The following is a 26,627-nucleotide window of genomic DNA, read 5'->3' on the forward strand; positions in this document are numbered from 1 at the left end:
AGTATTCCGTCCATCATCTTTTTGCCTTGCTATAACTGTAGAATCCATCATGGCTAAATGGTTTATGGTTTTTAATGTCACGATAATAGCAACTGAAGTAGTTGCTACAATGACCCAGATCCTTCTCCAAGCTTCCTGGCTGCAGAAAAGAGTGCAGCCACACCACAATCACCAACTGCAGCAGCCATCACAGATTTAAGACTCTTGTGCTTCCCATGGTCGAAGACATTTTGATGGAGACATGGCACCACAAAATATTTGAGAAATCTGATAACATTGAAGAAAGACCTTAAAAAAACAAGCTATCTATGGTGACACAAGCTGTCATTGACACATTTAGAGAGCTTTTCCATCACATCTAGTAACGCTTGGTATGGCTCCATGACTGGGATCATTTAGGCACCACCTAGCAACAATTTCTGATATGAAGAGGTTTGATTTAGTTCAGTCTGATATATTTTTATTGATAAGATATCTGTGGTACGAACTATCCCTAAGTAATATATTTATAAGTTTAAAAGCAACCATTTATTGATGTACATTCAAAATAATATACATTGAGACACAAATGAACAAGTTACTTACTTTGAGCAACAATGCATCTGTAAGAGACATGTTAGTTATAGATTCCTTACCTTAGCATTACCCCCAGGCGTCAGACTGGATCCGTAGAATTTTTTCTTAGCAGTACCCCTGAGCGTTGATAGGTAGCATTGGTTGGCCCGCGTCCGTTGTCGGCATCGTGTTCGCCGGGATGACCTTGTGGCGTCTATTTAGACGACGCCCCTGTGCTCTGACATCAGTTCTGACACGACTTTCCACGCTACAAGTGCAGAGCCATACACGACACTGACCACTGGTGCACATAACTAGGGCCCTGGAAGGGAGTCCCTATTCCTAAAAGTCAGTTTGCAGAACGGGGAGGATGAGTGGGGTGGTAAGGAATCTATAACTAACATATGTCTCTAACAGATACATCGTTATCGAAGGTAAGTAACTTATTAATCTGAAAGAGACTGTTAGTTATAGATTCCTTACCTTAGAATAGATACCCCAGCAATGCCAGCCCCGGGAGTTGGCAGTGCAAACCAAGTTCACACCACAAAGTCCTGGAGAACAGAGCGGCCGAAGTAGCTGTCTCTCCGGACTTGTCTGTTCAGGTAGTAATGTTTGGTGAATATGTGCTGAGATGCCCATGTAGCCGCCTAACGGATGTGAAGGAGCAGAACTCCACGCCCTAAGGCAACATGTGCTGCTATTGCCCTGGTGGAGCGGGCACACAGTCACACTGGAGGCTCCTTCTTAGCCAAGCAGTAGCAGATTTTAATGCATAGGACAACCCATCGAGAGATGGCGCGTTTTTGTATAGGCCGACCTTTCTTGGCCACCACATATCCAAGAAAGAGTTGATCATCCACCCGAAAATCTTTTGTGCGGTCGAGGTAGAAAGACAGTGCACGCTTTGGGTCCAGAGGGTGGAGTGTCTCCTCCTCCTCCTCCTTGGAAGGGTGTGGATGCGGGAAGAAGGTGGGCAAAGTGATCGTATGTCATATATGGAAAGAGGTAAACACTTTGGGGGAAAAAAAGAGGGCCTTGTGTGAAGGACTACTTTGTCCGGATGAACAGCCAGAAAAGGAGGTTTTGAAGACAAAGCCTGAAGCTTACTCACCCTGCGAGCAGAGGTGATGGCAACCAGGTAAGCTGTTTTCAAAGGGAAGAGCCTGAGAGGACAGTTGTGAAGAGCCTCGAAGGCAGCGCACATAAGATAGGTTAAGACCAGGTTCAAGTCCTACAGGGGCATTAAGAATGGAGAAGGAGGAAAGAGGTGAGTAATGCCCTTTAGAAATCTATTTACAATAAGGGACTTGAAAAGAGAAGGATGATCAGGAATGCAAAGAAAGGCCGAAATGGCCGAAAAGTAGCCTTCAAGAGTGCCCAGGGCAGAGCCCTGCTGGGCCAAAGAAAGTATATGCAAGAGAACCTCCGAACGAGGGGCAGAAAAGGGATCCACAGCCTTTGCTGTGCATCACGACACAAATTTGCTCCCTCTACAGGCGTATACCGTTTTAGTGGAGGGCCGCCTGGTCGCCAAGATGACATTACAATCTTCAGGAGGAAGGTCAAAAGCTGTCAACTGTCGCCGCTCAATCTCCACGCAAGGAAGTAGAGACTGGACAGGTTCGGGTGGAGGACCCTCCCCATCTGCTGTGACAGAAGATCCTCTCGAAGAGGCAGTCTGATTGGAGGATCGATGGCCATGCTCAAAAGTCCGGGGTATCAAACTTGTCGTATCCAGTCCGGAGCCAAAGAATGACTTGGGCCCGGTCGCGCTTGATCTTCAGCACGCTGGGTATAAGTGGTACAGGCGGAAAGGCGCACAGAAGGCCGCAGATCCACTTGTGACGAAAAGCATCATTACGTGTTCTCTTTGGTGGCGAACAGATCTAACCAAGGCTCTCCCCACTGCTGAAAGAGACCTTCCACCACCTCCGAGTGAAGACGTCATTTGTGATCCATCATGCAGCGACGGCTGAGTTTGTCCGCCCTGGATTTCAGAGAACCTGCCAGGTGTTGAACCACCAGGGACATGAACTGATGTTCCAGCCATGTCCAGAGACAAAGAGCCTCTGGATATAGGGTCCACGACCCCACCTGCCTTGTTTGTTGCCGTACCACACATGGCGGTATTGTCGTCTGTGAACACCTGCACCACCTTCCCTTTGAGAGTGGGAAGGAATGTCTTCAGTGCCAGACGAAATCGCCCGGAGCTCCAGCAGGTTGATATTGAGCCCAGACTCCGCTGGAGACTAGTCTTCTGATCTCCGCCTCTCCCAGATGGTGCCCCATCCCAGGACTGACGTATCCGTCCCCACTGTGAGGTCTGGTTGGGGAAGGGAGAGGGATCTGACTCTGACCCAATCCTAGTTCGTTAGCCACCACTGCAGTTGACATGCAGTCACCTCTGAGATTTGGACGTAGTCTGAAAGATTCTCCTGATGCTGCGCACACTTGAACTTCATGTCCCACTGCAGAGCCCACATCTGGCATAAACCACCAGCAGGATGCAGGAGGCCATAACCCAGCAGCCTCAGGGTCATTCTCACCGAAATCCAGGATAGAGGCTGAAACATCTGTATCATAGCCCGAATATCCTGGACATGCTGCTCCGGAGGATAAGCCCGAAACTGCACTGTAGCCAGAACTGCTATGATGAAAAGGAGCTTCTGAGAAGGGGGTGAGGTGCAACTTCGGCACGTTGATAATGAACCCCAGCGAGTGCAGGAGGTCCGCAGTAGTCTGGAGGTGGGAGACGACAGCCTGGGGCGATCCCGCCTTCAACAGCCAGTTGTCAAGATAGGGGAAGACTGGAACCCCTGATCTGCGCAGATTAGCTGCGATCACCACCATCACTTTCATGAACACATGAGGGGTCCTGGTAAGGCCAAAGGGGAGCACGGTAAACTGGAAATGCTCGTGGCCTACCGTGAACCGTAGGTAACGTCTGTGGGCTGGCAGGACGGGGATATGGAAGTATGCGTCCGGCAAGTCCAATGCTACCATCCAGTCTCCGGGGTCGAGGGCAGACAGGACCCGAGCCAACGTGAGCATGTTTAACTTCTCCTTCCGGAGCAAGCGGTTGAGGGCCCTGGGGTCTAAGATAGGACGCAGGCCTTTGTCCTTCTTGGGTACCAGAAAGTAGTGGGAGTAACAACCACGACCAATATCTGGCACAGGGACCCGTTTGATAGCTCCCTTGGCCAAGAGAGCTGTAACGTCCTGGCAGAGAAGGGCCAAGTGATCCTCCGACATGCAATTAAATGACGGTGGCATGGAGGGAGGGGTAGTCTCGAAGGGGAGGGAGTAGCCCCTTCAGACTATCTGCAAAATCCACCTGTCTGACGTGATGGTTTGCCAGTGAGGGAGGTGATGGCGAATCCTGCCGCCCACTGGCCTCTGGTGGCCCTGAAAGGTTGGACTAGGAGGGCTTGGAGGCTGCAGGGGGGTGATGGGTGTACTGGCCCACCCGCTGGCCCCCATACCTGAGTTGCTGGGTCCCACGTCCATGGCCACGCAGAGGCCGGTGAGCTTGTGTAGGCCGATGGCTAGACTGTCGAGCGTGGCGGGGCAACCATTCTGTAGCCACGAAAGGCAGACTGTGTGGAACAAGAAGTTGACGCGATGCCCAAGCTCATGGCTGTAGCCCTAGAATCCTTGAAGCGCTTGAGCGGCAAGTCTGCGTTATCACCGAAAAGATGATGGCCATCAAAGGGCATGTCCAGTAGGGTGGATTGGACATCCCCAGAGAAACCAGACATCCTCAACCAGGCGTAGCTCCTAAAGGCTACTGACGTAGAAACCGTTCTTCCCAGAGTCGGTGGTATCCAGCCCACACTGGGTGGTGAACTTAGCTGCGTCTCTACGCTCTGCCACTGCCTGTGTGAGTACAGCCCGGGCCTCCTCCTGGCACTGTGGCAGCACTGGGCAAAAGTATCCCACACTGTATGGGTATAACAGGCCAAGAGGCATGCAGTGTTCACCGACGCAGCGCTAAGCTGGCAGAAGAAAACATCTTCTTCCAAAGGTGGTCCAGCATCTTGGATTCCCTATCTGGGGAAGGCACCCTTAGAGGACGAGGCTTGCACGACCAAGCTCTCGGGGCTTAGGTGTTGGGAGAGGAAAAGTGGGTCGCTTGGGACAGAGTGGTGGCGTTGGGCAATCATCCTGTCCACAGGAGCCCCTATGCTGGGCTTGGACGAAGAGCTCAGAAAGACGTCGGTGAAGGCTCCGAAGAGGCTGCTGCCGGTTGAAGCACGTCCGTCAGGAGGTTAGTCCTGACTGACACCGTAGGAAGCTCAAGGCCTCAGCCGCCCTTATGCAACACCACTGCATAGAAAGCTCCCTCCTCCGTAGCCACGGTAGTGGAAGAAAGCATGCCAAGGTCTGGGGAGCTAACCAAACCACTGGCAACACCCAGGTCCTCTCGCCAGTTTGACTCTTCAAGCTGGTCAGCCAAAAGGTCTACAGGCCCCTCCCAGTCCTCCTCTGGTCGCCACTCAGGGCGAAAAGGAATACCAGGAATGAACAGTGGTGCAAAAGTACCCTTCAGCGCTGGTACCAAGGTTGAGCGACATCGGTCCGGTGTTGTGTCTAAGTCGGGGGTGAGACTGGTGTCGAAGCCGGTCGGGGGCACATCCGACATCGGGGGCGTCGTCCCTGGAATCGGTACAGATCGAGGCCTGGATCCTCGGGGGCCCTCTGGCGCAGCAGCTGCCGGCATCGAATGTCCAGGGCCCCCAGCCAAGTCTGCGGGGCCCAAAGGCGCACCTGCGGAGTCAGGATGCCCAAAGATGCTATGAAGCGCTTTCTAAAAGGCACGAAGCTGGGCAGGGGACGCACCGGCTCCCAGAAAGGGAGGGAAGCGCGGAGCCGTCCCAGAAGCAGGCTCCGAGAGCGACGACACTCTGGATCCTGCATCGCGTCGGCCGACGGACGGGGCAAAGACAAAGAGTGATGGTGCTTCTACGCCTTCTTGTGCTTTGACTTACCCGAAGACGAGTGGTGATGGTGGCTCCGCGACCGGTCCAGAGACCTTCTTCTAGACAGGGACCTTGAGATGCGCGGAGCAGACTGCCGGGCCTCCAAAAGCTTTCAGGACTGCTCCCGCAAAGGCTTCGGGTTCATGGCCCGACAGTCTGAGCACGACTTCGGGTCAGGGTCACGCTCCAGGCACCAGAGGCACACGAGGTGCGAATCTGTAACTGACATCAGCTTGTGACCAGAGTCACAAGGCTTGAATCCGGTTCGGCGATGGGACATCCCTCGTACACCAGGAGTCAAAGGCCCAAAAGAAGACTGACAAAAAGTCAAAAAAGGCTAGTCAAAAAGTGACTAAGGGGCAAGCTCTCTCCGGATCTGCGCAAGGCTGGCGCAGAAAAAGAAAACGCGCAGGGGCGGCGTCCTAATAAACACTGGCGTCATCCCGGCTACCACGACACCGACGAAGGATGTGGAGTTGACCGATGCCACCTACCGACACGCAGGGGTACTGCTAAGAAAAATTCTCCTGATCCAGTCTGACGCATGGGGGTAATTCTAAGGTAAGGAATCTATAACTAACAGTCTCTTTTAGATCTGGTAAAGTAAGTTGAACCATTATGCATTTGATAAAGAACTGCATATGTGATGATGAATAGTTATCTTAAATCAGCCTACCAGAAGACCTCTTCATTTCTTTCTCCTAGCAAGTACCTTTTGAGAATTCAGGATAGCTCTACATAGATCTGCACTGCTTGTATGAAAGAGGGACAACATTGAATAAGAACACCACAATGCATTTTCCTTCAGCCAAGAAATTAATCTTTCCCTTAAAACAGATTGAACAATTCTGGGCCTCCATCCGACTTACCTGATCCTGACACAAAAGTTCTATTTTCTCTTCAGCTAACTGTGCAACGTCCTCCTCCTTTTCTTGTTCTCCTGGCTTTTCATTATTGGAGGAACTTGTGGTCTGGGATTCATTATCCAGGTTGATGATTTTTTCATAAACATGCTCCATTACCTTTCTGACTTGCAACATATCACTTGCTGAAAGTCTCTCTCTGCAGAAAGAAGAAGTGCAAAAAATCAAATTATCTTTCAAAGTTTCCAAAAGAACAAGCATGCTATCAGCCAAAGCCTATTGGTGCTAAGGGCTTTCATTACTTTGATAAAGAGTGCCTGAATCTTTCCAGACAAAGCCCCACACCACCCGCCGTCGAAACACATTGGACTACATGGCCAACTCTGGAACAAAGTCCTCCCATGTACCTCTTTTACATCTGAATGTACCTTCCCCTAAAGATACCATCCAGATCAAATTTTCAGAACTCTTAGGGGGCTGTAGGGCGAAATTATGTAAGTTGAGCTGGGAGGGGATTATAGTAGTGGGGAAGAGAGACAAGGAAAAAGGTGAGAAGGGCTTTTTGCTCAGAGGAAAGTCACTGCAAGTAAGGCAGATAAGATCGGGTGTTTGAAAGTAGGATTCTTTTTCTGCAACAAAGAGCGGAAGAAAAGGCGCAGAGTGCTCATCTGTATTTTTCAAGGCTCCGGCATCATTTAGTCTGCAGAATAATACACAATCCATCCACATCAAACAGAATTCTCCATAAATGCTGCTTCCTACACTATAGGATATGTGTATTGTTACATTAGAAATTTTAATTTCAGCATCATGATATATTTCTGAGTTACAACTATAGCAAATAAGTTGGGAGAGTATTTTCATCTTACTCCCTTGATCTCGAGAGCACACACAAAAAATGCAATAATACCTACATCACCAGCATGATTTATCTTGCACATCTCGTGACCCTATGAAAGGGTTATCCTCACCAGGGACTTGAGAATATGGACAGAAGACACATTGTGGATGAGATGGAATGATTATGTTTCTTACCTTGTAAGCTTCTATGCGTTGCATGGAGTGCTGTAGATTCACATGCTGCGCACACTCCGGCCATTTAGAGTTGGGGTTGAGTGTTTACAACATGTTTTTCTTTAAGGTCGTCTTTTGAGTCACAGGATCCAGTGACGACTCCGCTTAGAGGCAATGTGCATGGTCATCATCAAAAGATTTTTAGACATCAGGTTTAAGTGTAGTGGAGCTAGATGGTGTTCATAGTGATGGTCATGCAGCGTGAATGAAACTAAAGAGAATATCTAGAATATGTGTACATTATGTTGCATAACCACTGACTTCCAGGGAGGTGGGTGGGCCCTTGTGAATCTACAGCACTACATGCGATAAATAGATGCTTGCAAAGTAAGTAACATAATCCATTTACAGCATGTGACTGTAGATACACATGCTGTGCAGACTGTTAAGCAGTTATCACCAAGTGGTAGCTAGTCACTGAGTGTTGCATATGCTTGGAATGAAGTTCTCAGTACAGCTTGTCTATACATAAACGTTAACCTGCGAGGACATCCACAGAATAGTGTTTGGCAAATGTGTGTGGAGTTGACCAAGTAGCTGCTTTACAAATGACAGCTATAGGAAAGTTACCTAAGAAAGCCATGGACGCACCACACCCTTCTTCCTAGGGGAAGGAGCTTCTGGGGTGGGTGGGTGGGGGGGGGGGGGGGGGACGGGTAAGGTCCTTTTGGCCTTGGCATAGCAAGTCTGAAAGCATTTGACTATCCATCTAGCAATCCCCGCTTTGGATATAGCGTAACCCCGTCTGGGGTTAGAGAAAGCTACAAACATCTGTGTTTTTCAAAATGATTTTGTTCTATCATTATGGTATAACAGTGCTCTTTTAACATCTAAAGAGTGAAGGGTTCTTTCAGCTCCTGAATGCGGATTGAGAAATAACAATGGGAGCTCAATGGTCTGATTAAGATTAAAAGACGACAGAACTTTAGACAAACATTTCAGATTAGGTTTTAGGATTGCCCTGTCCTTATGCATTTGAAAGAACGGCTACTCTAAAGTGAGCGCTTGTCTATCACTAACAATTCACAAACAGGTGAATGCTACTAAGAATGCAGTTTTCCCAAAAAGTTATTGAAGTGGACAGCAATGCAAGGACACAAAAGGGGGAACCATGAGTCTAGTTAATAGCAAAATGAGATTCCATACTGGAGCCGGTGGTGTTTTTGGAGGTATTACCATTTTCAGACCTTCGATGAATGATTTGACAACTGGTGTTTTTAACAGTGAGTGATGTTCTCTATATTGTAAGGGCGCAGCAATGGCTGCGAGGTGAAGACGTATGGATGTGTAAGCTAGACCTGACCTTTGGATCAATCAATCAATCAAAACACTTGTATAGCGCGCTACTCACCCGGAAGGGTCTCAAGGCGCTTGGGGGAAGGGGTCCGCTACTGCTCGAACAGCCAGGTCTTGAGTTGTCTCCTGAAGGCGAGGTGGTCCTGGGTCAGCCGAAGGTGGACGGGGAGGGAGTTCCATGTCTTGGCCGCCAGGTAGGAGAAGGATCTGCCTCCGGCGGTGGCTCTTCGGATGCGTGGTACGGCGGCGAGGGCGAGGCTAGCAGACCGAAGCTGGCGGGTGGGCGTGTGGAATGTCAGGCGGTCGTTGAGGTACTTCGGGCCCAGGTCGTGGAGAGACTTGTGTGCGTGGGTGAGGAGCCTGAACGTGATCCTCTTGTTGACGGGAAGCCAGTGTAGGTCCCTCAGGTGGCCGGAGATGTGGCTGCGTCGGGGGATGTCTAGGATGAGTCGGGCGGAGGCGTTCTGGATACGTTGGAGTTTTTTCTGTAGCTTGGCTGTGGTTCCGGCGTAGAGGGTGTTTCCGTAGTCCAGTCGGCTGGTGACGAGGGCCTGGGTGACCGTCTTCCTGGTTTCGGTCGGGATCCAACGGAAGATCTTGCGGAGCATGCGGAGGGTGTGAAAGCATGAAGAGGAGACGGCGTTGACTTGCCTGGTCATCGAGAGGGAGGAGTCCAGGATGAAGCCCAGGTTGCGTGCGTGGTCTCTTGGCTTGGGGGTGGTACCCAGGGCTGGGGGCCACCAGGAGTCGTCCCAGGCAGAGGGTGATGGTCCCAGGATGAGGACTTCCGTCTTGTCTGAGTTCAGTTTCAGGCGGCTGTTCTTCATCCACTCGGCGACGTCTTTCATCCCTTCGTGGAGGCTGGTTCTGGCGGTGTCGGGGTCTCTGGTGAGGGAGAGGATCAGCTGGGTGTCGTCGGCGTAGGAGATGATGTTGAGATTGTGTTGGCGTGCGATGGTGGCGAGAGGTCTCATGTAGACGTTGAAGAGGGTGGGGCTGAGTGATGATCCTTGTGGGACGCCGCAGATGACTTCGGTGGCCTCAGATCGAAACGGGGGGAGGCGGACTCTGTGTTCTTCCGGCGAGGAACGAGATGATCCACTTCAGTGCCTTCTCTTGGATGCCGGTGTTGCTGAGGCGTTTGACTAGGGTGCGGTGGCAGACCGTGTCGAACACTGCAGAGAGGTCCAGGAGGATGAGTGCCGCTGTTTCCCCGTTGTCGAGAAGGGCTCGGATGTCGTCGGTAGCTGCGATGAGGGCGGTCTCGGTGCTGTGGTTGGCTCTGAATCCGGACTGCGAGGGGTCGAGGCATCCATTCGTCTCGAGGAAGGCGGCAAGTTGTCTGTTGGCGATCTTCTCGATGACTTTGGCAGGAAAAGGGAGGAGCGAGATGGGGCGGAAGTTTTTGAGGTCGGTGGGGTCCGCTGTTGGTTTCTTCAGCAGGGCGCTGAGCTCGGCGTGCTTCCAGCTCTCCGGGAAGGTGGCGGTGTCGAAGGAGGTGTTAATGACGTCTCGGAGTTGGGGTGAGATGGTGGAGTCGTCCTTGTTGTAGACGTGGTGGGGGCAGGGGTCAGTCGGAGATCCGGAGTGGATGGTGTTCATCGTGCGGGCTGTGTCTTCGGTGGTCACCGTGGTCCAGGTGCGGAGGGTGGCGGTGGGGTGCGTTGGTTCTGCGGCCGGTGCTTGGATGGTGCGCCGAAGCTGTTGTGGATGTCGGCAATCTTGCGGTGGAAGAACGAGGCAAGGGAGTCGCAGAGATCTTGTGAAGGGGTGATGTCGTTGTTGCCGGTGCTGGGGTTGGAGAACTCCTTGACGATGCTGAAGAGTTCCTTGCTGTCGTGTGCGTTGTTGTCCAGTCGATCCTTCAGTGATTTCTTCTTGGTGATGCGGATGAGCTGGTGGTGCTTGCGGGTGGCGTGTTTGAGGGCGGTCATGTTGTCAGTGGTCTGGACGAGGAGCCAGGCTTTCTCGAGGGTGCGGCAGGTCTTCTTGGAGTCCTTGAGTTCGTCAGTGAACCAGGGGGCCTTCTTGCTTCTGGGGTTGCTGGGAGGGTTCTTCAGAGGTGCGAGGTCGTCGGCGCAGGCGGTCAGCCACTGTGTGAAGTTGCGGGCTGCTTCGTTGGGGTCCGGTGTGTTGGCGGGTGGGTTCTGGCTGAGGGAAGTGGTGAGCTGGTCGGCGGTGATCTTGCTCCAGTTTCTGTGAGGAACCTGTTGTGGGTGGTGGTGGGTAGTGGTTTTTCTGAAGCTGAAGTGGACCAGCTGTGGTCGGTCCAGTGAAGTCCGGTGGAGTGGCTGAAGGCGATGTGCTTGCTGGATGAGAAGACGGGATCAAGCGTGTGGCCGGCGTAGTGGGTGGGGGTGTTGACCAGTTGCTTGAGCCCGAGGTTGGCGAGGTTGTACAGCAGGGTGACGGTGTCGCGGTCCTTGTTGTTCTCCAGGTGGAAGTTGAGGTCCCCTAGGAGGATGTAGTCGGTGGAGGGGAGGGCGTGTGGGCTGATGAAGTCCGTGTTGTCTTCGCTGAAATATGTGCGTGGTCCCGGGGGCCTGTAGATGAGGGTGCCTCTGAGGGTCGTATTTGGGTCGGTGTGAATCTGGAAGTGTAGGTGTTCGGCGGTGGCGTAGGTGGCGTCGGTCGTGATGCGGATGGTGTTCTTGTGGACAATGGGGATGCCTCCTCCGGTTTGGTTGACGCGATTTAGTAGCTAGCATTACACATTTTGTACTGTAGGGTTGATAGGATCAATGTGTTGAGCCGTGCAGTAACATACAGATCATTTCCACTTAGCTGAATAGCAAGTTCTAGTGGTAGAGCCTCACTTCTTTAAGAAGGTTCATATATTCAGACGGCAGATTTAGGTAACCAAACTCTAGGACTTCAGGAGCCAGATGGCTAGATTGAGCGGTTTGGTTTCTGGGTGCCTGATTGTCCCATTGTTTTGTGTCAGAGATCTTGCTGACTGGGGAGCTTCTCGTGAGGGACCATTGACAATTCCAGTAATGTGGGGTACTGTGGTTGTCATGCTCATGTGGGAGCTGCTAGAATGAGGGTGAGACGGGTTTTCCTGAATTTCCTCACCACATATAGAAGTAATGGGAGAGGAGGAAAAGTGCAGGCAAATATCCCTGCCCAGTTCACCCATAATGCATTGCCTAGTAACTGTGGGTGGAAGCGAAGTGCTGGCATTTTGCATTTTTCCGCTGTTTGGAATAGATCTAGCTTTGGTGTACCCATCTCTTTTTAGGACTTGTGGGTGGGCGTCCCACTCGTCGACTTTTTGCTGTGTCCTGCTTAGGAGGTCCGAAGTATCATTGTCCACTCCCAGGAGATAATCTGCCAGGAGTTGAATGTGGTGTTGTAATGCCCGTCTCCATATGTTCTGAACTAACTGACATGAATGGAAAATGAGTGCCTCCTTGTTTTTGTATGTAATACATTGCTGTCATATTGTCAGTTTTTATAATGACCTTATGATGAATGTATGATAGGACGGACTTGAGCACTAACTGAATTGCAAGGAGTTCTAGAAAACTGATGATTAGTTATTTGCAGAGAAGTCCATACTCCTTGTACTGTCATTTCTAATATGTGCGCCCTTCAACCCATGAGTGAAGGGTCTATGGTAATGGTCACTTGCGGATTTGGATCCTGGAGGACCCTTTCCTGAAGCAGACTGTAGCTGTTCCACCATTGCAGGGAAAAATTAACTGTTGGCTGAATCACCACTAGATCCTCTATACTGCCCTCCGCTTGTGACGCTAAGCACTCCTGTAAAGGGTGCATGGAAATATGCATTTTTGAGGTTGAGGTTTAGGTTTGTCACAAACTCGCCTTCCTGCAAAAGTGGAATTACATCCTGAAGGGTCACCATATGAAAATGTTCCGATAGGATGTATTGGTTTAGTGGCCTGAGGGCTAGAATAGAACCACAATGTTCTGTCATTCTTTGAGACTCGAAAGTATAGTGAATATATTCCTCTGCCCAGATACATTTTTGGAACTGGTTTGATGGCTCCTTTGGCAAGGAGTGCCTTTACTTCTTCCTTGAGAAGATGAAAGTGTTGAGGGCTGAGGATGTGTCTGCGTGGAGGAATGTTTGGTGGGGTTGCTAGGAGTTCTAAACAGTTAACGTGCTGCACTATTGACAGTACCCACTGGTCCCACGTGATTACAGCCCACTGTGTCTGAAACCTCAGACGTCTACCCCCGACAGGAGCTGGGTGATTGAGGGGATTGGAACGCAAAGGGAGTCACTGTTCAGAAGTGGAGGCGGCACCTTTAGCTGGAATACCTCTGCACTTCCTCCTGTTTCTATTGCCTCTGCATGATCCACTACCAAAACCTTTTCCTCTCTGTTGTTGGTAGGCCTGATGCGTCACTGGCAGGATTACCTCAGATGTGTGGTGGGTGCTTTACCTCCACACCTCCCCTGCTGCTTCTGAAAGGGCTGGCACGAGCCAGCTGTTTGCAGCGCGCCCATCACTTTGGCCATCTCAGTGTCCTTTTCAATATTTTCTAACATCTCATCGACCTTCAAGCCGAAGAGATGTTCGGGGGCACTAATAGAAGGTGTTGCTGCACCTGAGGTTTGAATCCTGAAATAGGCAGCCACGCATGTCTGTGTAAAAGGACAGCAGAAATGTTACTCATTGCTGAAGTGTGTTCTGCATCCAGAGCACATCTAATGGTTGCATTAGATGCAAGGTTCCCATCTGTGACAACATTTTACCCTTTTTTATATTCACATGGGAGCTGGAGGAGATCTTCCATCTCATCCCATTGTACCCGGTTGTATTTAGGGAACAGGCTTACAGAATTAGCAATGCACCAATGATTGGGATTCCCTACAGCCCCCTTCTGGCGGCAGCCTCAATCTGCTTACTCGCCTTTCCAGGAGGAGGTACATCTCCTGTCGCTTGTAATGCAGAGTGTTTCCGTGCTGTAGCCACTACTAGAGAATATGGGGACGGATGTCCACTGATGTGGAGTGGGTCTGAAAGAGGCCTTATACTTTCTTTCCACCCTAGGTGGCAGTACTCTACCTTTTACTGAGTCCTTGAAAATCTCTACAGATTGCTTCAGCATTGACTATCGTTGGTAGATTATACAGATTTTTCCGTTCTAGATAAAGTCTCCACCAGGAAGTCCTCTTCCTCAGGTGTGACATGCTTGTCCACCTTGTGGTATGCTGCAGCCCTCTCTTTTTTTTTTTTAAACCATCTTTATTGGCATTTCACTGATTAATCCAATACGGTGTTTCACATAGTATACACAGTAATAGCAGCAATTCTGTCTTCACAAGATCTGATTCTCATTGTAACACAATTATAACTTCTGTGCCACTCAAATCAAAATGTAACACACTTCATCCACCCATCCCCTTCGTGTCTTGAGTCCTTTATCTGCACTTTCTTCTTAAGCTCAATAACCATCATCCTGAATGCAGTACATTTTATCAAGCTTCAGAATGTCCTTCCCCCGCCCCTTCGGTACCCGGGTTTTGTTTTGTCCCCCTCTTCCACCTCCTCCCCTTGAGGGTCTCTTAGGTCTGCAGTCATCGCAGACCACGTCTGCACATCATCTTTGAGTTTTTCATCATTTCTAATTTTTTTCATCCGGATCAATTCAGCCGTAGCCCATTCACTGAACTCTCTTAACCACATTTTCTGATTCACTTTTTCTGTTTTAGACTGGGAATTAGATCCAGTAGGACTGAGCGTATTGTCCTAGGAATGGACCATCCTGTAGCCTTGTGTATTTTTTCCAGCCTGCCCTCCCAGAAGAGACTCAAGTTCTGGCATGCCCATATCATAGGTACGAAGAAAGCTACTGATTCACCACATCTAGGGCAAGCATCCGACCGTTCCGGATACATTTTACTCAATCTGTACAGGGTTAAATCTACTTGGTGTATGAGGTTATATTGAATTAATTTAAATCGTGCATTGGAACTCACTTCCCGTACTCCCTCATGCACTCTCGCCTAGTCCTGCTCTGATATGGGCTCCTCCGATTCCTCCTCCCACCTTGTCTGTATCTGAAGGGCTGTGGCTGGCATGTCGTCTCGAAAAGAGATATATATATATATGATTAAGCGACTTCCTCCCGCCATAGATAATAGCATCGTGAGCACTGCTGTACTAGGGGGCTCCTCTGGGAAGGAGGTCCACCCCCCCCCCCACACCCCCCCGGGGCACTGCTGCTATCTTTACATACTGCAGGAATTGTCCCACTTCCAATTCACAAGTAGTTGTAGCCTGCTCCCGTGTCAGAAATCTGCCGTTACTATACAAACCCCCCCATAGTGTGTCATCCTCGGTCTTTCCAACTTTGGACAGACATGGCGTCTGCGATTTTTTTAAAGGGTCTTATAACCCACAAGGGCATAGGGTGTCTTCCGGATTACTCTCCTAACTGTATCCTCCCACACTTTTGTCACATGTCTAATTATGTATGAGTATTCTTTTGGAATTGCAGCACCCATCATAAGTCACTCGATAGGGGGTTTCTCCCGTAGGGGCCCACCAGTACTCTTTCCCCCCCAGTTACTATCCTTTCCAGCCAGTGGACCACGTGTTGCAATTGAGCTGCTATGTAGTAAAGGTTCATACAGGGGATCTCCAGTCCTCCATCCACCCATTTCCGTGGGAGAGTTCCTAGTTTCACCAGTTTACGTTTGTTGCCCCACAGCAATTCCACTATCAAACTGCCTAACAACGTAAAATATGACTTCGGGATTTCATAGAAGGAATGTTGTAGGGTGTAAAGGCATCAGGGTAGTATTATAATTTTTATGATTACCACTCTTCCCATCAAGGAAAGAGGCAGGGACTTCCACAATCCCACAGATACCTTGTATTAGTCTCCCTATAGTATGCTCCAGGAATAATGAGGGGGAGTGCCACCACTGAACTCCCAAATACCTTATACCTTCTGGGTGGGCCCCGAATGGCACCTGCATCAGTCTGCCAATTGGGATTATTTTCGACCACAAGGTTTATATGAAGACCGGAGAACACTCCAAATTTTTCCAACTCATTCACAGGCACTGCATTGGTTGGACATCTTAGGTAAATATAGGGAGATGACCTGTATCTCCCAAACGGATTCCCCATCCCTCGATACTTTTTATTCTCGTTATCGCCAAGGGCTCCACCTCCACCGCAAACAGTAGCAGCGACAGGGGGCATTCCTGCCTCGTTCTCCCGGTCAAGCTGATTTTGCTGAGGCGCACTCGGGACGTCTGGTTCGTATATAACAATTGAACCCACTGCAGAAAAACCAGACGAATCCCCATTTTTCGGAGGACCGCCCAGATGCATTCCCACTTCACCGAGTTGAATGTCTACTCCATGTCTAGCGTTGCCAGAGCTCAGTCTTCAGTCAGTAATATTGGGACATGCCAAATATGTGCCAGTCTTCTCAAGTTATTAATAGTGTTCCTCCTGGGTATAAATCCCGCTTGGTCCAGATGTACCAAGCGTGGCATATGAGGTAATAACCTAGCTGCTGGAATCCCGCTCAATAATTTATTATCTAAGTTTTATCTCTGATGAAATTCGGCCAGGAGACCATCACTGCCTGGGCACTTGGCGGTTTTGAGGCGTCTGATAACAGATAATTATTCTTTAGTTATAGGGGATGCCAGTGCTTCTGCCTCCGCAGGGTCCAGCTGAGGTATTTCAATATGGTCTAGATGGGACTGTAATATTTCTGGGGGTGTGTTAGACTGGTTTGATAGGCATTAGCTAGATGCTGGCCCAATATGTTTATAAATGCCCTCGGGTACAGATCAAATCCCCATTCCGGTCTTGTAATTGCAATATTGGGAGGGCTGTGGATTTTGACTTAATCAATCTTGCAAATAGGGCCCCAGACTTATCACCTTCCATATGGAGGTGTTGTCGGTATGCAATGTATTTATGTTTTTACAGCCTACCCCAGGAAGTCATGAGTGCTTCGCGTGTCGCCCACCATGCCTCCCCACGACAGTCATCTTTATCAACTTGTGTCTCCGCTGGGCTTACTTGTATACCATGTCCACACTATTACGTCTTATTGTGTCTCTCACCTTTCCTCCTTCATGCCAACCTTTGTCTGGACTCCATCGTGTCATTCACTCAACTGGTTCCTCTAGACAAAAAGGGTCAAGTCCTGTATCCTGGGTCGCGGTTTCCGATTCCTGAACGGTTTCGGTGTCCGAAGCCTGCAATGTTCCATCTGGGCATACCCAGATCCTGCCCCGACTTTCTCTTCTAGATTGTGACTTCTGCCTTGGTCCCCTTTGTCGCTCTCTGTTTTTATCTCCTGTTGTCGATGCTCTGGATGACCCTGTCGAGGGGACCAGGCAGGTACCTGGTATCCCACTGTAGTCCAACTAGTCACTTGCTTCTGCGGCTGACTGAAAGAATAGGGTTCAGTAGTTTGTTTCCACTGTCCATTTTGCAGGGAACAGGCTATATTTCATATGTAGATTACGAAGACGTCTAACATTTAGGAACGTCTGCTACTGAACTTGTTGGGTGTAGTCAGGATATATCGATATGGGTGCCTTTCGTGCTTATGAGCTGCAGGATTGCATTCCTATCCGATAATTGAATATCTGGGCGATGATGGCTCTTGGCGGCGCTCTTGGTCTCGGGGGTAAGGGGTGGGGAAGGAGGAGGAGGTCAGCAAAGGGACCTTCTGCTCGTTTGGGGAATACACAAATCTAAGATTGTACCTCCTAGAACTCCCTTCGGAGTCTTGCGCTTTTTCATCCAGACTCACTACTCTTTTCTAGAGCGCAATGATGGTGTACCTGAGGGTACGCAATTCTGTTTGTTGTGCATCTATGTTTTCCTCAGTGGTAGTTACTCTTTCCGCTACCTTCTGCAGACCACAGCGTAGTAGGTCGACGTCAATGGCCACTGCGACTATTCTGTGCATTATGTCTTCACATGTAGATTGATTTGCCTGTGGGACGTCTAGCAATGAGAGGGGTTACTTTTCATTTTGACGATCTCCATTGTCGTCGCCTACCATGCTCTCTGCCAGAGTCCCTGAACCCAGTGGGAGAGGTAAGGTAATTAATTATTTTGTCAGCTTGCAACTTGGCTGCCTTATCCTTGACCATGGTTACAGCGTGTAGGGTTCCTATGTGGTGTTGTCTGTTTATTGTCGTTGGGTATATCTCTCTGGGTTAAGCCTGTGCGTCTCCCACTTGACCTTTCCTCATGATGAGTTTTCAATTACGTTTCCTGCGCACTTAATATTTTCGTATTCCAAACTCTTGGTAGAGTCCTGGAGTATGTGGTAGACTCCTGGAGTATGTGGAGTATTCCAATGCTTGGGGCGGAACGGCTTCTCACAGCTCCCTCTGTCTTGTGCAGCTCCTCTAGTCTCTTAGCAGATATGCCTGCTTTATTTCTGGGTAGTTATTCTCTATGTTCCTGCCCCCGTTGTTGATCCTTCCTCCACCGCTTCCTCCTACTAATGACGGACTGGCGAGTGTCCGCTGTCCTTTTCCGTGGCTTACGGGCGATGCAACTCTGTAATTAGTGCTGGGTTCTCTCCTTTTTAGGTCTCGCTGAGACAGCGAAAGCTGTCTGAGACATTTTGTAAGTGGGCTTTCAAAAGTGCTACCCACATGGTTTTGCTGGCCTAGGGCTTGAGTGCACGATGGCGTGCACGTGCACAGCTGCTCCTCTGCTCCTTGCATTCCCCCCTCCCTTCTCACCAAGCCCTTTGATGCTCTGCTCGATTACTTTCACTTTAGCCGGTTTGACCCTTGCATTCCCCCCTCCCTTCTCACCCAGCCCTTTGATGCTCTGCTCGATTACTTTCGCCGCTTTGATCGCAAACGCGATCAATTCCGCTTGGCATAGCCTGTACTTGTTCTTTGTCCTCACATATGCTCTTCCCTCTATGTTTTTCTCTCTGGTCTCACTCTGCCCTCACATGTGCTTTTCCCTCTCCATTTTGCTCTCTTTCCTCACGCATGCTATTCCCTCTGTATTTGTCTCTTCCCTCACATGTACTCTTCCCTCTTCATTTTTTCTCTATGCTCACATGTGCTCTTCGCTCTGTATTTTTTTCTCTGCCCTCGCATGTGTTCTTTTCTCTATATTTTTCTCTCTGCTCTCACATGCTCTCTTCCCTCTATGTTTTTATCTCAGGTCTAACATGCGCCCTACCCTCTGTATTTTTCACTTGGCTCTCACATGAGCTCTTCCCTCTCTATTTTTCTCTCCTCCCTCACATGGACTCTTCCCTCTGTATTTTTCTCTCTGCCCTCACGTGCTTTTCCCTCTGTATTTTTCTCTCGGCCCTCACATACTCTTCCCTGTATGTTTTCTTCTTTGCCCTCAAGTGCACTCTTCCCTCTGATCACATGCATACACAACTATGCACACATACAAACACACACATGCATTTACACACACATGAACATATACAAACACACAGACATGCATAAACATATGCATATACATGCACACCAACACACCAACCCCACATACACATATAAACAAGCACGCACACCAACATACTCAAACACATACATACACACAAACATGCATACACAGACATAGGTATACACACAAACATGTGTACACATCCATGAAGACAAATTAACACAATGACACACCCATACTTGCACACCAACACACATGCATACACAAACATATACACATACAAACACACACACATGCATACACACACAGATATATACATATAGGCACACACACTATGCACACACACGCATCTCCCGTACTGTCTCAGGGGAAGAGTCGGTGTCAGCCATCTCCTAGAGGGAGATCTCGCATGAGATAGTAAAACTCAGAGACATGTGGCGGTGGGGAGAGAGACATGCCTCCCTTTAATTGTGTTGTTGCAAGATGGTGACTATCTTCTGCCACTGGTGCATTCAGATAAGCGGCAGGAAGTTCGTCGGACACATGCACTGGTTTCAATTTCGAGAAAGTGGGGTGAACGTTTCACAGATCGGGATTGTGTGTCAACACGTGTTTCTCCTTCACGGCAAGGCCAATCAGTACGTTTTGTTTAACCGTGTGGTCATGAATCCTTTAATTGCATAAGTGAGCGGGTATGGATGTAAACAAAAATGTAACACTAATACCACATTTTCTGTCACTCTTGTGAACAGGTTTGCTGTGAATGTATGAATGAGAATGGCGTTTTAGAATATGTTGCATGGAAAAGGGTCAACATGGTGTATACGTGTTTTTGGGTGGTTTTTTAAATTTATTTTTAATTTATTTTTTATTGCATGGTTAACGTCATGATATACCGGATTCGGATGCTTCATTGCAGATCAGTTGTTTGGCCCGTGGTTATTTACGAGTTTGGAAAATACTTTTGTATTGTTTCGATTCTTTTTGTCTCTGCCCTATCTCTTGGCTGCGTCCTTACTCTCTCCCATCTTCTCTCTCCACCTCTTTGCTACATGTTCTCTTGTAATGTTTTCATTTTCCCCAACTCTCCTCTTTACTCTCTCTAATTCTTTTTTTGCTCCTTTTCTGTCTCTGTCCCTCCTCTCCTCTTTCTCTCCCCACCTGTTCCTTCTCTAACCCCACTCCTCTTCCTCTGCCCACCCCCCCATCCCTCTCTCTCGCAGTACTGCAGCATAGGCAGCACCAGGTCTCTGATGCCTTCTCACTGTTGGCCCTGGGGGTGGAGGAGGTAAGTCAGCCCCCAAGTGAATCCCATTATCAACAGATAGTGAACCGCTATTTACCAACAAGTACGGAGCGGTCTCGGGTGACGGCTGATGCGAACAGTGATCTGCTCTCGGCCCCGGCAGGGCCTGTGGGGTGGGGGCGTTACCTTACACTAGGAGAGGAAGTAAAAGTGATATCCTCCCCTCCCCCCCACTCCACCACTGTCTCACCTCACCCTCCACCACTTTCTGATTCCCTACCAACTCGGTCTCTCCTCACCCTCCACCTCCGTCTCTCCTCACCCTCCACCTCCGTCTCGCCTCACCCTCCACCTCCGTCTCTCCTCACCCTCCACCTCCGTCTCTCCTCACCCTCCACCTCCGTCTCTCCTCACCCTCCACCTCCGTCTCTCCTCACCCTCCACCTCCGTCTCTCCTCACCCTCCACCTCCGTCTCCCCTCACCCTCCACCTCCGTCTCCCCTCACCCTCCACCTCCGTCTCCCCTCACCCTCCACCTCCGTCTCCCCTCACCCTCCACCTCCGTCTCCCCTCACCCTCCACCTCCGTCTCTCCTCACCCTCCACCTCCGTCTCTCCTCACCCTCCACCTCCGTCTCTCCTCACCCTCCACCTCCGTCTCCTCCTCACCCTCCACCTCCGTCTCCTCCTCACCCTCCACCTCCGTCTCTCCTCACCCTCCACCTCCGTCTCTCCTCACCCTCCACCTCTGTCTCTCCTCACCCTCCACCTCTGTCTCTCCTCACCCTCCACCTCCGTCTCCCCTCACCCTCCACCTGTCTCTCCTCACCCTCCACCTGTCTCTCCTCACCCTCCACGTGTCTCTCCTCACCCTCCACGTGTCTCTCCTCACCCTCCACACATCTCTCTCCTCACCCTCCACACATCTCTCTCCTCACCCTCCACACGTCTCTCTCCTCACCCTCCACACGTCTCTCTCCTCACCCTCCACACGTCTCTCTCCTCACCCTCCACCTCACCCTCCACACGTGTCTCTCCTCACCCTCCACGTGTCTCTCCTCACCCACCACCCCTCCACGTGTCTCTCCTCACCCTCCACACGTCTCTCCTCACCCTCCACGTCTCCTCACCCTCCACAGTTGTCTCCTCCTCACCCTCCACAGGTGTCTCCTCCTCACCCTCCACAGGTGTCTCCTCCTCACCCTCCACAGGTGTCTCCTCCTCACCCTCCACAGGTGTCTCCTCCTCACCCTCCACAGGTGTCTCCTCCTCACCCTCCACAAGTGTCTCCTCCTCACCCTCCACAGGTGTCTCCTCCTCACCCGTCTCCTCCTCACCCTACACACGCATCTCCTCCTCACCCTACACACGCGTCTCCTCCTCACCCTCCACACGCGTCTCCTCCTCACCCTCCACACGCGTCTCCTCCTCACCCTCTACACGTGTCTCTCCTCACCCTCCACACGTCTCTCCTCATCCTCCACACGTGTCTCTCCTCACCCTCCACACGTGTCTCTCCTCACCCTCCACACGTGTCTCTCCTCACCCTCCACGTGTCTCTCCTCACCCTCCACGTGTCTCTCCTCACCCTCCACGTGTCTCTCCTCACCCTCCACGTGTCTCTCCTCACCCTCCACGTGTCTCTCCTCACCCTCCACGTGTCTCTGCTGCACGCCTCACGCCGCTGCACGCCACACACTGCTGCACGCCTCACACTGCTGCACGCCGCACACTGCTGCACGCCGCACACTGCTGCACGCCGCACACTGCTGCACGCCGCACGACACTGCTGCACGCAGCACACTGCTGCACGCCGCACACTGCTGCACGCCGCACACTGCTGCACGCCGCTGCACGCCACAGTGCTGCATGCCTCACCCTGCTACACGAAACACTGCTGCACGCCGCACACTGCTGCACGCAGCACACTGCTGCACGCCGCACACTGCTGCACGCCACTGCACGTCACAATGCTGCATGCCTCACACTGCTACACAAAACACTGCTGCACGCCGCACACTGCTGCACGCCGCACACTGCTGCACGCCGCACACTGCTTTTATGCGAGTTTATGCTACTGACTTTGTAAATGACAATGCCTTTTATTTGTTTTAAAACCAAAACATAAATAAAAGGCATTGTAATTTTACAATGCCAATAGCTCAAACTCTTATAAATGTGAGACCTATTGCATAAGCGATCGCAAAGCGAGACTATAGAAAGCGGGTTTGAAAAGTGCTCCCAAAAAGCGGATTGCATGGCTAGCACGCGCACAATCACGCGCATCTTTCCGCCATGCAATCCGCCTTTTGGGAGCACTTCAAAGGGTCCGCTCCCCCGCCCCCAAGCGCGCGCCACGCTCCGCCGGGCTTGTTAATCCCAGCAACCAAATGTGAGCGCCACTCTTTCAACCACCCCAGCCCCCACTAACAACAAACAAGGTCCGCTCCCCCGCCACCTCAACGTTAATACTTCTTTGCAATTATAAACTATACTAAGAAATCCGTGCATATAGGTGCCGCAGCGAGCACAGGCTGTGGACTCCCACCCGGCAATTCATTTGTAGTGTTTAACAAGAGCACGGCGCTTCTTGGCGCTTTATTGGGCATAGTTTGATAAACGCTCCTTCTACAACGTACAGCGAGTTTGACTTGTGCACATAGGAGGAACGGACTTCAGCACAGGGAGAACCCTCTACCTCGAGTGTAGGATGGCACACCGCCGTGCTCTTTGCTGAGTGTATTTGTATATAGCGCCTGCCGTGGCCATGCATTGTAGCGCTCTAGCTGGTTTTCTCGCTGACCGTGCGCGAAGTGACACGGAATCACTGAGTCGGTGTAACAAGGCGTCTGTTCTATGCACGGTTAAATGAATGTGTGGAAGCAAAAACTGGAACGATATCGGTCTAGGTTAAAAAATGTCAAGTGACAATTTAACTTTTACCGACTGCCTTCCTCCGTTCTGTGCTGCCGCCATAGAAAAACAGACGTTAATATTAAAGTGTCGTGTGTGTACTCTGAAAGGTCAAGCTCCGGACAGCTGAATAAATACAATTATTACAGCTGTGCGGAGGAAAAGCACTGGCTCTGTGGAAGCGCACAACTTCTGCCCAATCAAAACATGTACTTGTGGGTCGAAAATCTATACAGGTTTTATCGCCCTCTGAAAGTATTCCCCATGGTAGAGTGTTTCTATGCAGTGTCCTTGTGCAAGAGAACAGATACGCAAGGCAAAAAATAGCCAGTCAGAGTAAACTATGCTTTGCAGATATCTGTGCAAAAAACAGACAAAACAAAAGTTGCAATTTGTGTGATGAACTTATCCATAAACGTCAAAGGCGAAACAATAAAAAATTCACTATTTCGCACACTTGTTACGAGTCGAGCTGACCTTTGCTTACGTCAACCCTCGTCCCAGCACACAGGGAGCCGGTGAGCCCTCCTTGTATTCAGTTTACAGACCTAAAAGGCGGATACCTAGGAAGCATCGTAGACATGGTCAGTTGGAGTTCATTCATCTTTGTGCCACTATGGACACCAATGCTCTTCGTCCTAGACTTCAAATAGCAAACGGATGCATTCTGGGAATAGTGGTGTTTGGTCTCCTCTGCTGAACAAAAGTGGACAAAGTAAACGCCTGAAAAATAATCCCAAACGGAAACATGACTCATTTAGAGTTAAATGACAGAATCGAGATCCATCCAAGCACACTCATTTCTTCATTCTCGTACGGCTGGGCTCGTCCTTCCTGCTTCCTTAGTTTACCTTCTCCTCATTCAGGGGACCATGCTGCAGTACAACTCGGGGGTCCAGCGCGGCATACACCACGGCGTACACCATGTCTATCTCCAGCCTCGATTTTTTAGGTCTCCCCTAGGCAGTGCTTGCGCGGTTTCGTCGAGAGATGCTGTATACAGTATAGCGGGGGAAGCTCCGCCCACTTTCCTTCTAGCTTTACCTATCTTTTTGAATGGCCGAAATCTTACATGCTGCATTGTGATTGCTTTTTGGCAGGTTAGTCCCGCCTTCTGGCGACCACGTCATCATTTTTCTCCCTCCATGGCTATCGGCCCCTTTACTTTAAAAACTCTTTTGTTACCCTGCCTTCCCCCATTCACTCCCGCAGTCCGTGACTTCTCTGCCCACCACAACCCGCCCCCCCCCCCCACCCCTCCCGTTCGTGCCTTTTTGGACGCCCGCACTTTTGTTTAAAATGCAATAGGGCTCGCATAAATACGAGTCCTATTGCATTTGTAAATGCTTGTTTGAACCTGGGATGGCTGAGTGCATTCGCTCTATTTTGCCTGACTTGTCCTCAACACATGTGCAATACAGACGTTACCTGGAAACGGAAGCGCGGCTGTGAGAAGGCAGAAGGGTCGTTGTCCACAGCAGCATGGCGGCTCATATGCTAATGCGCGTCCTGCGGTGCGCTTTACCGAGGGCAGGCAGGAGCCTCAGCTTGCAGCCAAGCCATGGGGGATGAGGGAAGATAGGTGCAGCTTTGCCAATGGCAGGCAGGAGCCTAAGCTTCCAAACACAGTGGACAAGGGAAGGTACGTGCAGCCTGGGCAGGGCACCGCAGCGCTCCATGCACCCCTGACTTTTTAGGCGCTGTCAACAATAACACGTGTCTATGACCTATTTTAACGGCGCTTGATTTGGCGAAAAGTTTATGCTTGCTCTGGCTTTTAAATCGCTGCCACTATCAAGAGTGTTTCTGCCTGCAGTAGACCCAGTGCAGTCCAGCTGAGGTGTGTGTGCACGGACTAGGATATCTGGTATAGCTTCAAGTAGGTGCGCGCACCGACGAGCTATATCAGCTGTGCTGTGCGCAACAGAAGCTAGGCACTGCCCAGCTGAGGGGGGTGGAATGAAAGGCAAATCTAGCGCTGACCAACTGCAAGCGTGAAGTGCACGCTGAGAGGTAAGCCTACAAGAATGCAGCTGACACCGTGCACCGCTTGTAGACACTGGGAAAGTAGTAGTCCACTGATGTGGAGTAGCCAGGCAAATGTGGGCAAACATAGCGCTGCCTAGCTGGGGGTGTGCTCACTGACAGAGCAGCCAAGCGCTATACAGCTGGGTTATGCAATCTGATTTGCACACTTAGGCAGGTAAACCGAGCTCAGCACTGCCGGGGGTGCACAAACTGCCAGCGAGACCCAAAGGTGACCCACTGGAGGTGTGCACACGAGCACAACAGTGCTGGGTTTGTGCAAACGAACAGGAAAACCAATCCAAGATCAGCATGTGATGTGTGCACTCAGAAATGCCTACCTAGCAGACCCGCCGGTGATCATGCGGTCTATGCAATTTAGTCAGGCCCAGTTGTAGGTGTACACACTGACTGGACAGCCAATCGCTATCCAGCTGGAGGTGTGAAAACTATCGGGAAAACCTATCGCCGTTCAGCAGGAGTTGTGCACACTCGCCCATGCAATGCACGGATGGGCTGTGCACAAAACAGCGTATAATTTACGTCACTGGCTGAGGGTATGCAATTAAGCGTCAAGGCAACATGTGTAGGAGTACAGCACAGGCCACCTTAATGTGCAATACTTATTACAGTATACCACCCATAGGCGTATTGTGTGCAAATGCAGCGTAGAGTGCGCATTGACCTAGTACAGACGGGCGGAAAGCATCCTTTCAGGCTACAGTTTGTGCTGACCTGGTCAGAGACCAGCTGAAGGCGTGTCCACTGACGCATTATAACACAACGGCCTCATTACCTCAGGCCTGGTGAATGTGTGCACACAGGCAGTGTGTTCTGATTTGACGCAGTTTGTCCACACATTCAGGATATTATATTGCGTTTCCAATAACCCATCACAAACAAGCTGAATCTGTGCACAGATGTAATGTGCACTTACCTCAAACACTTCACACCGGCTTAAGAAGTGCCCAGAGATCCAATATGGTGTGTGCGCGCTATCCCACTACAGTCCAGTGTACTCTGTGCACGCAGACGGACGCGCGCACAGATTCATTTGAAGGCAACTATTCTGTAACTGGGAAAGTTGCTTAGTTAAGAGTGCACCACCACAAACACCCGCCCATGTGCTCACCCACATGCAGTCTCGCTCGTCCACAAACACAGTCAATCGCACGCATGCAAACACATACACGGCCACCCACATGCACCCGCACGCTTAGGTGTTGCTGCTAGTACCACTATATATACAAGGGAATTTGGGCAGACAGCAGGGCACCTTCAGT

General features: G+C 50.4%; 1 protein-coding gene across 1 annotated transcript in view; it reads right to left on the minus strand.

Annotated features, from left to right (window-relative positions):
• Positions 1–24,829, minus strand: part of LOC146789714 (WD repeat-containing protein 48-like) — a 75,550-nt gene extending 50,721 nt beyond the window's left edge. The window contains exons 1-2 of the mRNA XM_085632049.1: positions 24,748–24,829; positions 6,407–6,599 (exon numbers count right to left, since the gene is read on the minus strand). Coding sequence (XP_085488175.1) covers positions 6,407–6,599; positions 24,748–24,803 — 249 coding nt within the window. The 5' untranslated portion in view covers positions 24,804–24,829. The remainder of the gene's footprint in view (positions 1–6,406; positions 6,600–24,747) is intronic.
• Positions 24,830–26,627: the final 1,798 nt, after the last annotated feature.

This window comes from Triturus cristatus, chromosome 10 (genome assembly GCF_964204655.1).
Source record: "Triturus cristatus chromosome 10, aTriCri1.1, whole genome shotgun sequence".
NCBI lineage: Eukaryota > Metazoa > Chordata > Amphibia > Caudata > Salamandridae > Triturus > Triturus cristatus.